This window comes from Strix uralensis, unplaced genomic scaffold (assembly GCF_047716275.1).
Source record: "Strix uralensis isolate ZFMK-TIS-50842 unplaced genomic scaffold, bStrUra1 scaffold_319, whole genome shotgun sequence".
NCBI lineage: Eukaryota > Metazoa > Chordata > Aves > Strigiformes > Strigidae > Strix > Strix uralensis.
The window spans coordinates 49,890-64,712 of record NW_027436914.1 but is presented as its reverse complement, the minus strand read 5'-3'; the positions used below and the strand labels follow the sequence as shown (position 1 = coordinate 64,712).

The 14,823-nt window shown below is 56.8% G+C and overlaps 1 protein-coding gene across 2 annotated transcripts; it reads left to right on the top strand.

The window, feature by feature from the left end:
* The first annotated feature begins 890 nt into the window (after window positions 1–890).
* On the top strand, window positions 891–14,371 carry LOC141938811 (solute carrier family 22 member 6-like). Of its 2 annotated transcripts, XM_074857815.1 has the most exons (11): window positions 891–983; window positions 5,002–5,609; window positions 5,724–5,827; window positions 6,861–7,015; window positions 7,986–8,154; window positions 8,257–8,380; window positions 9,989–10,098; window positions 10,946–11,160; window positions 12,181–12,289; window positions 13,504–13,707; window positions 14,132–14,371. In XM_074857815.1, the coding sequence occupies exons 2-11, from the start codon at window positions 5,037–5,039 to the stop codon at window positions 14,205–14,207; spliced, it is 1,839 nt and encodes a 612-aa protein (XP_074713916.1). In that variant the 5' UTR covers window positions 891–983; window positions 5,002–5,036; the 3' UTR covers window positions 14,208–14,371. The 2 variants fall into 2 exon arrangements, with proteins under 2 accessions (XP_074713916.1, XP_074713917.1); XM_074857816.1 differs by lacking the exon at window positions 6,861–7,015.
* The last annotated feature ends 452 nt before the right edge of the window (window positions 14,372–14,823 follow it).

Sequence of the window (14,823 nt, the reverse complement as noted above, 5' to 3'; positions counted from 1 at the left end):
CTCACGTGTTCTAAGGACCCAGGGATCCTGAGGAACCAGGTGTTGGGTGCCCAGGGATCCCAAAGACCCAGGGATCTCAAGGAACCAGGGATCCTGAGGAATGAGGCATCTGGATGTTCAGGGATCCCAAAGAGCCAGGAAGCCCGAGGGATCAGGCGTTGGGTGCCCAGGGATCCCAAGGATCCAGGTTTTTGGTGCCCAGGGATCCCAAGAATTCAGGGATCCCAAAGATCCAGGCATTGGGTGCCCAAGGATCCCAAAGATCCAGGTGTTGGGTGCCCAGGGATCCCAAGGACCCCAGAATCCACAGATCCAGGTGCCCAGGGATCCCAGGAATCTCCAGATCCCAAGGATCCAGGCATCCAGCCACCCCGCACACCCCACACCCTCCTCTCCAACCACCTGGCCAGTGAGGACCCAGGCGTCCTGCCCCCCCCTCCCACGTCAGACTGTCCCCCAAGTCCCCCGGTTGCTGTCACGTCCTGCTCACGCTCCGCTGCCTCCCGCTGCCCTCCTGACCGGGGTCCAAGGGGCTCCCAGCAAGCCGCTTCAGGGCCTGCGGGGACTTTGTTTCATAAATCATCCACCATGGATAGCGAAAACAATCGGGGGGGGTGGGGTGGGGGGGCTGGGGGGGTCCCCATCCACCTGGGGTTAGGGGCTTCCTCGGTGAGGAAGAGGATGGAGAGGTTGGGATGGCCGCAGGGAGCCCTTGGGCATCCCTGGTTGGGGACTGGCATGGCCAGAACCGGTATTTCCGCCTGATGACCGTCTCCACTGACCCGTAGCGGGATCTGGTCCCGCTGGAGTCAAACGTTAACTGGGACCTGGGGTGGCTTTAAATAGGAGCGGGGCCAAGGCCGAGGCCAGGGCTGTGGCCATGGGCAGCTGCGAGGCCGAGGGGCGGTAACTGCTGGCAGACGGCTCCGGAGAGCGGGATTTGGTGTTGGGAGAGGTCAGGCGATAGCTGGAGTGACGGACAGGTGAGCGGATTAATAGAGAGATCAATGTGTTGATCAGGGGAGAGAGAGGCCAATGGGTGGGTCAAGAGAGAGATTAAAGCTCGATGGATTAATCAATAGAGGGAAAGACTGATCAATAGGAATATTATAGGTCAAGGGACTGATCAATAGAGACATTAAGATCAATAGATTGTTCAATAGAGGGAAAGATTGATCAATAGAAAGATTATAGGTCAAGAGACTGATCAATAGAGAGATTAAGATCAATAGATTGATCAATAGAGGGAAAGACTGATCAATAGAAAGATTAAGATGACCCCTATAGGTCAAGGGACTGATCAATAGAGAGATTAAGATCGATACTTGATCAATAATGTGTCAATAGACTGATCAATAGAGAGATTAAAGCTTGGTAGACTGATCAATAAAGACCGATAGAGCAGCCAATAGATGAAGATCACTATATTGATCAATAGATTATAGGCCAATAGGTTAGGTTACAGGTTAACGGGTTGATCAATAGAGACCAATAGATCAATCGATAGAGGGATTAAAGGTCAATAAATCAATCAATAAGAAGATTATAGGTCAATACTGGTCAATAGATTAAGACTGATACATTGATCAATAGAAAGATTATGAATCAATAAACTGATCAATAGATCCAATATCAATATTGATTCAATATTGATCCAATATTGATCCAATGGATCAATAGAGAAGGAGATCATTAGACTGATGGATAAAAAAAAATCAATAGAAAAAACTAGACCAATAGATTGATCAATGAATCGATTTTAGATCGATTTATCGGTACTGGAGACACCCAGCCCATCAGATGGATCAATAGAGATGCTGTGGAACAACAGATTGATCAATAGATCAATAGATTGATCAGCAGAAACATACAGACCAATAAATTAATCAATAGATTATGGGCTAATTGATGAGCAACACATTATAGATAATATAGATAATTGACCTGAAGATCAATAATCCATCAATAGTGAAGGGGCTCGCTGGATTGGTCGACAGGAAAACCGATCGATGGATCAATAGGGAGGGGAGATCAATAGGCCGACACGGATCGGCAGAGAAATCAATTTATTGATAAGCGGAGTCGTCAATAGGGGGGCAGGTGGAGCCGGCAGCCGGCTGAGGGTTGGCCCCGGGCAGGAGAGAAATCATCGATCGATTGATCGATTGATTGGGTGAGGGGGGAAGGGCGAGAGTGGGAGGGGCAGAGGGAGGGAGGGAGGGGCGGGGGGAGGGGAGGGAGGGACGGGCGGACGGACAGAGGGAGCCGGAGGCCGAGGGAGCGGCAGGGAGAGGAAGAGGAGCCCGAGAGCAGGTCGGGATCGATTGATCGGGAGGGAGCGGTGGCGGGAGGGCGCTGTCGGGAGACTGGTAGGATGGAGGGGAGAGGGGATTGGTTGATTGATTGGTTGGTTGATTGATTGATCAATAATGAGGGGGGGGAGAGCAGCGAGGGGCAGAGCTGGTAGCAAGAAATAAATAATCAGCGATTGATAAGCCAAGAGAGACTGAGATTGATAGACTGGTGGGTAGATTGATCAATAGGTCAATAGATCAACTGATTGATAAATCAAGAGATCGATAGATCAACAGATTGATCAATAGATCAGTAGATCAACAGATTGATAAATCAATAGATTGATAAATCAATAGATCAACAGATCGATAGATCAATAGATTGATAGATCCACAGATTGATAGATCAATAGATTGATAGATCCACAGATCGGTAGATCAACAGATTGATAAATCAATAGATTGATAAATCCACAGATTGATAGATCAATAGATTGATAGATCCACAGATTGATAGATCAATAGATTGATAAATTAATAGATCAACAGATCAACAGACTGATAGATCAATAGATCAATAAATCAAGAGATCAATAGATCAACATATTGATCGATCAATAGATTGATAGATAAACAGATTGATAAATCAATAGATCAACAGGTTGATAGATCAATAGATTGATAAATCAATAGATCAATAGATCAACAGGTTGATAGATCAACAGATTGATAAATCAATAGATCAACAGATTGATAGATCAATAGATTGATAAATTAATAGATCGATAAATCAATAGATTGATAGATCAACAGATTGATAAATTGAGAGATCGATGGATCACAGATTGATCGATCAATAGATTGATAGATAAACAGATTGATAAATCAATAGATCAACAGATTGATAGATCAATAGATTGATAAATCAATAGATCAATAGATTGGTAGATCATCAGATTGATAAATCAATAGATCAATAGATCAACAGATTGATAGATCAATAGATTGATAGATCAATAGATCAATAGATTGGTAGATCAACAGATTGATAAATCAATAGATCAATAGATCAACAGATTGATAGATCAATAGATTGATAGATCAATAGATTGATAAATTAATAGATTAATCAATAGCTTGATAAACCAATAGATCAATAGATTGATAGATCAACAGATCGACTGCTCGAGAGAGTGACTGACGGGGAGAGCGCCGTATCAATAGACACCCCGATAGATCAATAGAGATTGATGATGGCACTGATAGATTGATAGATGGGGAGGTAGATTGATTGATTAGTGGATAAATTGATAGATCGATACATCAATAGATCGATTGATCAAGAGACTGACGGATGATAGATCAATAGACACCCTGATCAATCACTATTGATTGATAGTGACACTGATTGATAGATGGGGAGGTAGATTGATTGATTAGATTGATAGGTCAATAGATTGATCAATAGATTGATAGATCAATAGATTAATAGAGCAATAGATTGATTGATCGAGAGACTGACAGATCAATAGACACCCCGACAGATCAATAGAGATCCACAGATTGATAGTGACACTGATTGATAGATGGGTAGGTAGATTGATCGATTAGATCGATAGATCAATAGATTGATAGTCGATAGATCGATTGATCGATTGATTGACAGATTGATGGAGAAACTGATATATCGAGAGACACCCTGACAGATCAATAAAGATTGATAGATTGGTGGCGGCACTGATAGATTGATAGGCAGGTAGATTGATATCGATAGATTGATTGATCGATAGATTGATTGATCAATAGATTGATTGATTGACTGACAGATCGATGGAGAGACTGATAGATCAATAGACATCCTGATAGATCAATAAAGATCAATAGATTGGCAGCGACACTGATAGATTGATAGACAGGTGGGTAGATTGATTGATTAGATCGATAGATCAATTGATTGATTGATTGATTGACAGACCGACAGATTGATTGACAGACTGATAGATCAATAGACATCCCGACTGATCAATAGGGATCCACAGATTGATAGACTGGTGGGTAGATTGATTGATTAGATCGATTAGATCAATAGATTGATAGATCAATCGATTGATTGATTGACAGACTGACAGATTGATTGACAGACTGATAGATCAATAGGCTCGATAGATTGACAGGGGCCCTCAACTCTCACCCTTCCCCCAAACCACCCTTGGCCAACCCTTGGCCACCCTTTGGCCACCCCTTGGCCAACCCTTGGCCAACCCTTGGCCACCCTTTGGCCACCCCTTGGCCACCCCTTGGCCAACCCTTGGCCAACCCTTCCACCCTTTGGCCACCCCTTGGCCAACCCTTGGCCACCCTTTGTCAACCCCTTGGCCAACCCTTCCACCCTTTGGCCACCCCTTGGCCAACCCTTGGCCACCCCTTGGCCACCTTTTGGCAACCCCTTGGCCAACCCTTGGCCACCTGTTGGCCACCCCTTGGCCAACTCTTGGCCATCCTTTGTCTACCCCTTGGTCACCCTTGGCCAACCTTTGGCCACCCTTCAGCCACCTGCTGGGCACCCCTTGGCCAACCCTCAGCCAACACTTGGCCAACCCTTGGCCACCTGTTGGCCACCCTCTGTCCACCCCTTGGCCACCTCTTAGCCAACCCTTGGCCAACCCTTGGCCCATCCTTCACCCTCTTCTCCTCCTTCCCCCCCCAGTTGACCCGGGCCCCCTCCAGCTCCACCCGCCCACCATGACCTTCGTGGAGCTGCTGGCCCACCTGGGGGGGATGGGCCGCTTCCAGGTGACCTACGTGGCCGCCCTGGCCATTCCGCTGCTCATGTTGGCCAGCCACAACCTGCTGCAGAACTTCACTGCCGGCGTCCCCGAGCACCACTGCCGGCCTCGGTGGCCCGTGGCCAACGGCAGCACCGGGGATGTCCCGCTCCTTGTCTCCATCCCCTCCGACGGCCACCACCGGCCCCAGCGTTGCCAACGTTACGTGGAACCCCAGTGGCACCTCTTAGAGGTCAACGGTACGGCCAATGGCACGGCCAACAGCATGGCCAGTGGCATGGCCAACAGCATGGTCAACGGCACGGCCAACGGCATGGCCAAGGGCACGGTCAACAGCGTGGCCAAGGGCACGGTCAACAGCGTGGCCAACAGTGTGGCCACTGGCATGGCCAACAGTATGGCTAATGGCGTGGCCACCAGCATGGCCAACGTCATGGCCACTGACACGGCCACCGAGGCGGCCACCGAGCCCTGCCATGACGGTTGGACCTACGGCGACGGTGTCTTCGCTCACACCATCGTTACCGAGGTGAGGGGGGTGCCCCACCCCGAGCCCCGCCCCCAGTGCCCCCCCCCCCCCCGGGTTTTGGGGCCCCCCCAGCCGTGCTGGCGTTGACCCCCCACCGTCCCCTCGTGGCTACAGTGGGACCTCGTGTGCGAGTCCAAGCGGCTGCGGCAGGTGGCCCAGTCCCTCTACATGGCCGGGATCCTCCTGGGCTCCGGCCTCTTCGGGGTCCTCTCTGACAAGTGGGTGGACTGGGATGAACTGGGAGGCAACTGGGAGAGGGGAGGGGGAAGTCACAAACATGGCCACCCCTGGCGTCCCAGTGTTCCCAGTAGCCCCAGCCCAGGGTGGGTGTGTCCCAGTACAGCTGCGCTGCCCTCGCTCATCCCAGTATTCCCAGTGCCACGATTCCCAGAATTCCCAGCACCCTGTATCTCCCCCATCCCAGTGCCTCCAGTGCCCCCTCCCAGTGCTCCCATTGCCCTATAGCAGCATCCCAGTGCCCCCTCCCAGTGCCCCCAGTGCCCCATCCCAGTGCTCCCAGTGCCCCCTCCCAGTGGTCCCAGCCCTCCCAGTACCCCATAGCAGCATCCCAGTGCTCCCAGTGCCCCATAGCAGCATCCCAGTGACCCTGATGCCCCATGTCCCCTATTCCAGTGCTCCCAGTGCCCCCTCCCAGTGCTCCCAGTGCCCCATAGCAGCGTCCCAGTGCCCCCAGTGCCCCATCCCAGTGCTCCCAGTGCCCCATAGCAGCATCCCAGTGACCCCCAATGCCCCATGTCCCCTATTCCCGTGCTTCCAGTGCCCCCTCCCAGTGCTCCCAGTGCCCCATAGCAGCATCCCAGTGCTCCCAGTGCCCCCAGTGCCCCCTCCCAGTGCTCCCAGTGCCCCATAGCACCATCCCAGTGCCCCCAGTGCCCCCTCCCAGTGCTCCCAGTGCCCCATAGCACCATCCCAGTGCCCCCAGTGCCCCCTCCCAGTGCTCCCAGTGCCCCATAGCACCATCCCAGTGCCCCCAGTGCCCCCTCCCAGTGCTCCCAGTGCCCCATAGCACCATCCCAGTGCCCCCAGTGCCCCCTCCCAGTGCTCCCAGTGCCCCATAGCACCATCCCAGTGCCCCCAGTGCCCCCTCCCAGTGCTCCCAGTGCCCCATAGCACCATCCCAGTGCCCCCAGTGCCCCCTCCCAGTGCTCCCAGTGCCCCATAGCACCATCCCAGTGCCCCCAGTGCCCCCTCCCAGTGCTCCCAGTGCCCCCAGTGCCCCGTGTCCCGCAGGTTTGGGCGCCGGGCGCTGCTGAGCTGGTGTTACCTGCAGCTGGGGGTGACGGGAGCCGCCACGGCGGCCGCCCCCACCTTCGGGCTCTACTGCCTGGGGCGGCTGCTGGCGGGTCTGGCCATGGCCGGGGTGTCCCTCAACTCCGCCTCCCTCTGTGAGCACCCCCGGGGGGACCCCAACTCCAGCCCTACCCCCCCAATGACCCATGGGGGAGTCCCCAGACCCAACCCCCCCCGCAATGACCCGTGGGGGGACCCCAACCCTGCCCCTGACCTATGGGGGGACCCCAGCTCCAGCCCTACACCCCAGTGACCTCTGGGGGGTCTCCAGCCGCTCACTGACCCCTGGGGGGGACCCCAATTCCACCCCTGACCCATGGGGGGGGGGGGGGCCCAGCTCCCAACACCCCCCTCCCCTGACATATGGGGGGACCCCAATTCCATCCCTGACCCACGGGGGAGTCCCTAAACCCACCCCTGACCCACGGGGGGGTCCCCAGCTCCAACCCCTCCCCCACTGACCCATGAGGGGGGTCCCCCAACCCCACTCCTGACCCACGGGGGGGGTCCCAGCCCCCCATTGACCCACGGGGGAGTCCCTAAACCCACCCCTGACCCACGGGAGGGTCCCCAGCTCCAACCCCCCCCCCCACTGACCCATGGGGGGACCCCAACTCTACCCCCACTGACCCATGGAGGGGTCCCCACCCCCTCCACTGACCCATGGAGGGGGGTCCCAGTCCCCACCCCTTACCCACAGGGGGGTCCCCACCCCCCCCACTGACCCACGAGGGGGTCCCAGTCCCCACCCCTGACCCACAGGGGGGTCCCCACCCCCCCCACTGACCCATGGAGGGGGGTCCCAGTCCCCACCCCCTCCACTGACCCACGAGGGGGTCCCAGTCCCCACCCCTTACCCACAGGGGGGTCCCCACCCCCCCCACTGACCCACGAGGGGGTCCCAGTCCCCACCCCTGACCCACAGGGGGGTCCCCAACCCCACCCCTGACCCCCAGGTATGTCCCAGCCCCCTCCCACTCCCCTCAGGAGACTCCCAGTTATCCCAGTTAGGCCCCATCCCATGGGACAGACACCCCCCCCCCCCAATTCCTTACCCCCCCCCAGGCATGGAGTGGATCCCGACGGAGGCGCGGGCCGTGGTGGGCACCGTCAACGGCTACTGCTACACCCTGGGCCAGTTCGTGCTGGCGGCCGTAGCCTTCGGCCTCCCCCACTGGCGCTGGCTCCAGCTCGCCGTCTCCCTCCCCTTCTTCCTCTTCTTCCTCTACTCCTGGTACGGGCAGAAACCCACCCCCGGGGGGGATTTTGGGGGGCTGAGACCCCCCCTAAAACCCCTCGTGTATGTGTGTGTCCCCCCCCCCCCCCCCAAAAAAAGGCTCTTTGTGGAGTCGGCCCGCTGGCAGGTGATTTCGGGGAGACCCGACCTGGCCCTCGAGGGGCTCCGCAAAGTCGCCCGCGTCAACGGGAGGAAGGAGGAGGGGGACAAGCTCAGCGAGGAGGTGACGGGGGGACCCCCAAATCTCCGTGATCTACCCCCAAACCTCCCCTCCAGTTCCCTTGGATCGTCCCCCCCAGATCTCACTAGATCCCCCCAAATCCCTCCAGCACCCCCTCAGCCTCCCTTAGACCCCCCGTTTCCTCCCTACTCAGCCTCGGACCCCCCCGACTCCCCTCTCTCCCTCGTAGATCCCTCTGATCCCCCTTAGATCCCTCCCAGATCCCTCCTGATCACCTGGATCCCCCCCCCAGACCCCTTTTAGCCCCCCCCGATCACTCCAATCCCCTCCAGATCCCCCCGATCCCCCCAAGATCCCTTTTTGCCCTCCTAGATCCCTCCGAGCCCTCCCAGATTCCCCCCAGATCCCGGAACCCTCCCAACACCCCTCTGATCCCTCCTAGATCCCTCCAGATCATCTGAATCCCCCCCCGTGACCCCCTGTATCCCCCCAAGATCCATCTGATCCCTCCTAGATCCCTCTGATCCCCCCTAGACCCCCCCAGATCCCTCTGATCCCCTCCTAGACCCCTCCAGATCCCTCTGATCCCCTCCTAGACCCCTCCAGATCCCTCTGATCCCCCCCTAGACCCCCCCAGATCCCTCTGATCCCCTCCTAGACCCCTCCAGATCCCTCTGATCCCCTCCAGATCCCCCAGATCCCCCCTAACCCCTTTTTGCCCTCCTAGATCCCTCCAATTCCTGCCAGATCCCCTGGAACCCCCCCAACACCCCTCTGATCCCCCCAGATCCCCCAGATCCCCCCAAGAGCCCTTGTAGCCCTCCTAGATCCCTCTGATCACACCTAGAACCCCCCCCAATAATCCAGATCCCCCCCGATCCCTCTGATCCCCTCCAATCCCTCCCAGATCCCCCCAACATCCTCTGATCCCCCCCTAGACCCCCCCAGATCCCTCTGATCCCCTCCAGATCCCCCAGATCCCCCTCCCAACCCCTTTTTGCCCTCCTAGATCCCTCCCAGATCTCCCCGATCCCTCCCAGATCCCCAGGAGCCCCCCCAACACCCCTCTGATCCCCCCAGATCCCTCCAATCCCTCCCAGATCCCCCCAACATCCTCTGATCCCCCCCTAGACCTCCCCAGATCCCTCCGATCCCTCCCAGATCCCCCGGAACCCCCCCAACACCCCTCCAGATCCCTCCAGATCCCCCCAAGAGCCCTTGTAGCCCTCCTAGATCACTCTGATCCCCCCCTAGACCCCCCCAGATCCCTCTGATCCCCTCCAGATCCTCCAGACCCCCCCAACCCCTTTTTGCCCTCCTAGATCCCCCCGATCCCTCCCAGATACCCCAGAACCCCCCCAACACCCCTCTGATCCCCCCAGATCCCTCCGATCCCTCCCAGATCCCCCAGATCCTCCCCCCCCCCACCCCCCCACCCCCTTGTAGCCCTCCTGGATCCATCTGATCCCCCCTTGATCCCCCCAGATCCCTCCAACCCCGCCCCGATCACCTGGACCCCCCCTGCGATCCCACCGACCCCACCCCATTATCCCCCCGTGGATCCCCCCCTCCCCCCCCCTCCCCCCCCCCCCCCCCCCCCGGATCCCCCCGAGATCCCTCCAGGATCCCCCCAGATCCCCCTTCCCGCAGGTGCTGCGGGGGTTGGTGCAGCGGGAGGCGCCGCTGCCGGGGGGGGCCCTGGCCGCGCTGGTCCGCACCCCCGGGATGAGGATGGTCTCCTGCGGCGTCTCCTTCGTCTGGCAAGTGGGGCCGGTTTTGGGGCAAAAAACCAGCTTTTGGGGCAAAAACCATCTTTGGGGGGGGGGGTCAAAGCCCATCCTTTGGGGGTCAAAGTCATCTTTTGGGGGTCAAACCCCATCCCTTGGGGGTCAAACAGCATATTTTAGGGGTCTAAACCCACCTTTTGGGGAAAACCCCATCTTTTGGGGCAAAACCCACCTTTTAGGGGCCAAAACCCACCTTTTGGGGCAAAACCCCATCTTTTGGGGGTCAAACCCCACATTTTAGACATCTAAATGCACCTTTTGGTGGCCAAACCCATCTTTTTGGGGTCCAAATCCCGCCTTTTTGGGTCAAACCCCACCTTTTAGGAGCCAAACTTCACCTTTTTGGGGTCAAACCCCACTCTTTTTGGGGTCAAACCTCACATTTTTGGGTCAAACCCCACCTTTTAGGAGCCAAACTTCACCTTTTTGGGGTCAAACCCCACTCTTTTTGGGGTCAAACCTCACATTTTTGGGTCAAACCCCACCTTTTAGGAGCCAAACTTCACCTTTTTGGGGTCAAACCCCACTCTTTTTGGGGTCAAACCTCACATTTTTGGGTCAAACCCCACCTTTTAGGAGCCAAACTTCACCTTTTTGGGGTCAATCCCCACTTTTTAGGGGCCAAAACCCACCTTTTAGGGGCCAAACCCACCTTTTAGGGGCCAAACCTCACCTTTTTGGGGCCAAACCCCACTTTTTAGGGGCCAAACCCACCTTTTAGGGGCCAAACCCCACCTTTTAGGGTCAAACCCCACCTTTTTGGTCCCTGCTTGGCCGTGCCTGGTGGGTTTTGTGTTGAACCGTTGGGTTTTGGGGGCAGGTTCTCCACCAGCTTCGCCTATTATGGGCTGGCCATGGACCTGCAGGGCTTTGGGGTGAACATCTACCTGAGCCAGCTGGTCTTCGGGGCCGTGGACATCCCGGCCAAGCTGGCCTCGGTGCTGGTCATCAGCTGCGTGGGCCGGCGAGTGGCCCAAGGGGGCTCCTTGGCGCTCGCCGGCATCTGCATCCTCGCCAACATCGTTGTGCCAACAGGTGGGTGCTGGGATGGAGGGAGGGAGGGAGGAATGGATGGAGGATAAGGGGGTGGAGGATGGAGGAATGGAGGACAAGAAGATGGAGGACAAGAAGATGGAGGACAAGGGGTGGAGAGATGGAGGGATGGAGGACAAGAAGATGGAGGACAAGAAGATGGAGGACAAGAAGATGGAGGACAAGGGGTGGAGAGATGGAGGGATGGAGGACAAGAAGATGGAGGACAAGAAGATGGAGGACAAGAAGATGGAGGACAAGGGGTGGAGAGATGGAGGGATGGAGGACAAGAAGATGGAGGACAAGAAGATGGAGGACAAGGGGTGGAGGGATGGAGGACAAGAAGATGGAGGACAAGGGGGTGGAGGGATGAGGAGATGGAGGAGGGAGAGAGGGAGGACAAGAGGGTGGAGGTCACAGGGATGGAGAGATGGAGGACAATGGGATGGAGGATGGAGGACAAGGGGGTGGAGGGATGAGGAGATGGAGGAGAAGGAGATGGAGGGATGGTGGGAGGGATGAAGGGTGGAGAGATGGAGTTATGGAGGACAAGAAGGAGGAGGATGGAGAGATGGAAGACAAGGGGATGGAGGGATGGAGAGGTGGATGGAGGGAGGGAGGACAATGGGATGGAGAGATGGAAGACAGTTGGATGGAGGACAAGGGGATGGAGGACAAGGGGAGATGGAGGGATGGTGGGAGGGATGGAGGGTGGAGAGATGGAGGACAAGGGGATGGAGGGATGGAGAGGTGGATGGAGGGAGGGAGGACAATGGGCTGGAGGATGATGGGATGGAGAGATGGAGAGGTAGAAGAGTGAGATGTTGGGGTTCCAGAGGCCGGAGGGATGGATGGAAGGTGGGATGGAGGATGGAGGGAGGTTGGTGGGATGGAGGCCGGGGGGAGCCCAGAGGCTGGAGGGACTGGTGGGGGGGGGGAGGGCCCACAGGTGGGTGGTTTTGGGGCTGGGGGCGGGGCTGGAGGCAGCAGACACTGTGCCCCCCCCCTCTGTGCTCCCCCCAGAGCTGCGGCTGCTGCGCATGGCCCTGGCGGTGCTGGGCAAGGGCTCGCTGGCCGCCTCCTTCAACTGCGCCTACATCTTCACCGGGGAGCTCTTCCCCACCCTCATCAGGTGGGTGGGCACCCACACCCCCACCCCCCAGCACCTGCCTACCCCCCCTCCTCCTCTTCGTCCTCCTCTTCATCCATCCTCCTCTTCATCCACCCTCTTCTTCATCCATCCTCCATCCATCCATCCACCACTCCACCCCTGCACCTCTTCATCCGTCCATCTGCCATCAACTCATCCACCCCTCAGCTTGTCCATCCATCCATCCATCCATCCATCCATCCATCCATCCATCCATCCATCTCTTCCTCCATCTCCATCCACCAACCCGTCCACCTCTCAGCTTCTCCATCCACCCAACTCCTCCATCTCTTCATCCATCCACCATCACCTCTTCTACCCCTCAGCTTCTCCATCCAACCACCTCTTCATCCATCATGAACCCCTCCATCCACTGACCTCTTCATCCATCCACCCTTCCACCCCTCAGCTTCTCCAACCACCCACCCAACTCCTCCATCTCTTCATCCATCCATTGTCCATCTGTCCATCCACCCATCCAACCACCATCAATCCCCTCATCCCTCAACCATTCCATCCATCCCACCATCCAACCATCCATCCATCATCTCCATCCCACCATCCAACCATCCATCCATCATCTCCATCCCACCATCCAACCATCATCTCCATCCCACCATCCAACCGTCCATCCACCATCTCCATCCCACCATCCAACCATCCATCCATCATCTCCATCCCACCATCCAACCGTCCATCCATCATCTCCATCCCACCATCCAACCATCCATCCATCATCTCCATCCCACCATCCAACCATCATCTCCATCCCACCATCCAACCGTCCATCCATCATCTCCATCCCACCATCCAACCATCCATCCATCATCTCCATCCCACCATCCAACCGTCCATCCATCATCTCCATCCCACCATCCAACCATCCATCCATCATCTCCATCCCACCATCCAACCATCATCTCCATCCCACCATCCAACCGTCCATCCATCATCTCCATCCCACCATCCAACCGTCCATCCATCATCTCCATCCCACCATCCAACCATCCATCCATCATCTCCATCCCACCATCCAACCGTCCATCCATCATCTCCATCCCACCATCCAACCGTCCATCCCTCAACCATCCCTCCCTCCCTCCCTCCCTCCATCATCTCCATCCCACCATCCATCCCTCAACCACCCCATCCATCCGTCCGTCCGTCTGCCCACCCCCTCCCTCTCCCCGGCACAGGCAGACGGGGATGGGGCTGGGGGGCACGATGGCCCGCGTGGGCGGGATGGTGGCCCCGCTGGTTCGCATGCTGGCCGAGGTGGCCCCGCCGCTGCCTCTCCTCATCTACGGGGCCGCCCCCATCATCTCGGCCGTGGCCACCTGCTTCCTGCCTGAGACCCGCGGCATGCCCCTGCCCGAGACCGTCGGCGACGTCGAGCGACGGTGAGGAGCCCCCAGCCGGGTGGCCCAGGGCCACCCCTGGCACGCCACCCCCCCCCTCTCCGAACCCCCTTTTCCCCCCCATCCACTCGTGGTGGACACAAGGGGGGGAGGGGGGGGGGGGAAATCCCACAAGATTTCTTGGAGGAACCCAAAAATTTGGGGGTGAGAAGGGATGAACGCTTTGGGGTGAGGAATGTTTTAGGGTAGGAACGAAGGTTTTGGGGTAAAAAGGGACAAAAGTTTTAGGGTGGGAAAGGACAAAGGTTTTGGGGTGGAGACAAAGGATTTGGGGGTGAGAAGGGATGAAGGTTTTGGAGTGAGGGATGAAGGTTTTGGGGTTGGGATGAAGGTTTTGGGGTGGGAAGGGATGAAGGTTTTGGGGAGAAAGGTTGAAGGTTTGGGGGTTTCTCTCGCCCTGTTCCAGCCACAGAGGGCGTCACCTCAAGGACGAGGAGGTCACCGTCCCCCTGAGCACCACCAAGGCCAAGGACGGCGTCTGAGGGGGGACGGGAATCGGGGACACCCAGGTCCCCCTGGGCCAGTGGGGATGGGGAAGGGGGGGACACAGGACCCCCAAAAAAGGGACACAGGACCCCCCCAAACCCTCGAGATCCCCCACCCGGACGCTATTTATTTAATCCCAATAAAACCTCATCGCAACGTTGATGGTCGATATCAACTGCTGCCCCCCACCCCCCCCAAGGGGACCCCAGCATCTGGGGGTCCCCCCACACCCCTCCCCAGGGTGACCCCAGCATCCGGGGACCCCCCACTCTAAACCCTCCCACCCCCAAAAGGAGGATAATGAGGATTAATTTCCCCTAAATATTACCCGGACGCCGGGGTCCTGGCGCTCGAGCTCCGGCCTTTGCCCCAATTCGGGTGATTTAGCTGCAAAATAAATCTGCAAAGGAATTAATTCTCCTGTCAAACCAGGGGCCAGCGGGTGGCAAAAGCACCTAATGGGGCAGATTTTACCCCCAAAACCAGGGTGGCACAACCTCAGTATCAGCCCTCGGAGAAGCCACATCCCAGCACCTAAATTGCATTTATTTACCCCAAAAAAAGAGTAGCACAACCCCACTAGCAGCCCTCAGAGAGGCCACATCCCAGCAC

What these genes read in the sequence shown, in the direction of transcription:
- LOC141938811 (XM_074857815.1), top strand. Translation starts at nt 5,037, where the DNA reads ATGACCTTCGTGGAGCTGCTGGCCCACCTGGGGGGGATGGGCCGCTTC. An exon ending in CTCACACCATCGTTACCGAG is followed by an intron (nt 5,610 to 5,723) that starts GTGAGGGGGGTG and finishes TCGTGGCTACAG; the next exon opens with TGGGACCTCGTGTGCGAGTC. An exon ending in CCTCAACTCCGCCTCCCTCT is followed by an intron (nt 7,016 to 7,985) that starts GTGAGCACCCCC and finishes ACCCCCCCCCAG; the next exon opens with GCATGGAGTGGATCCCGACG.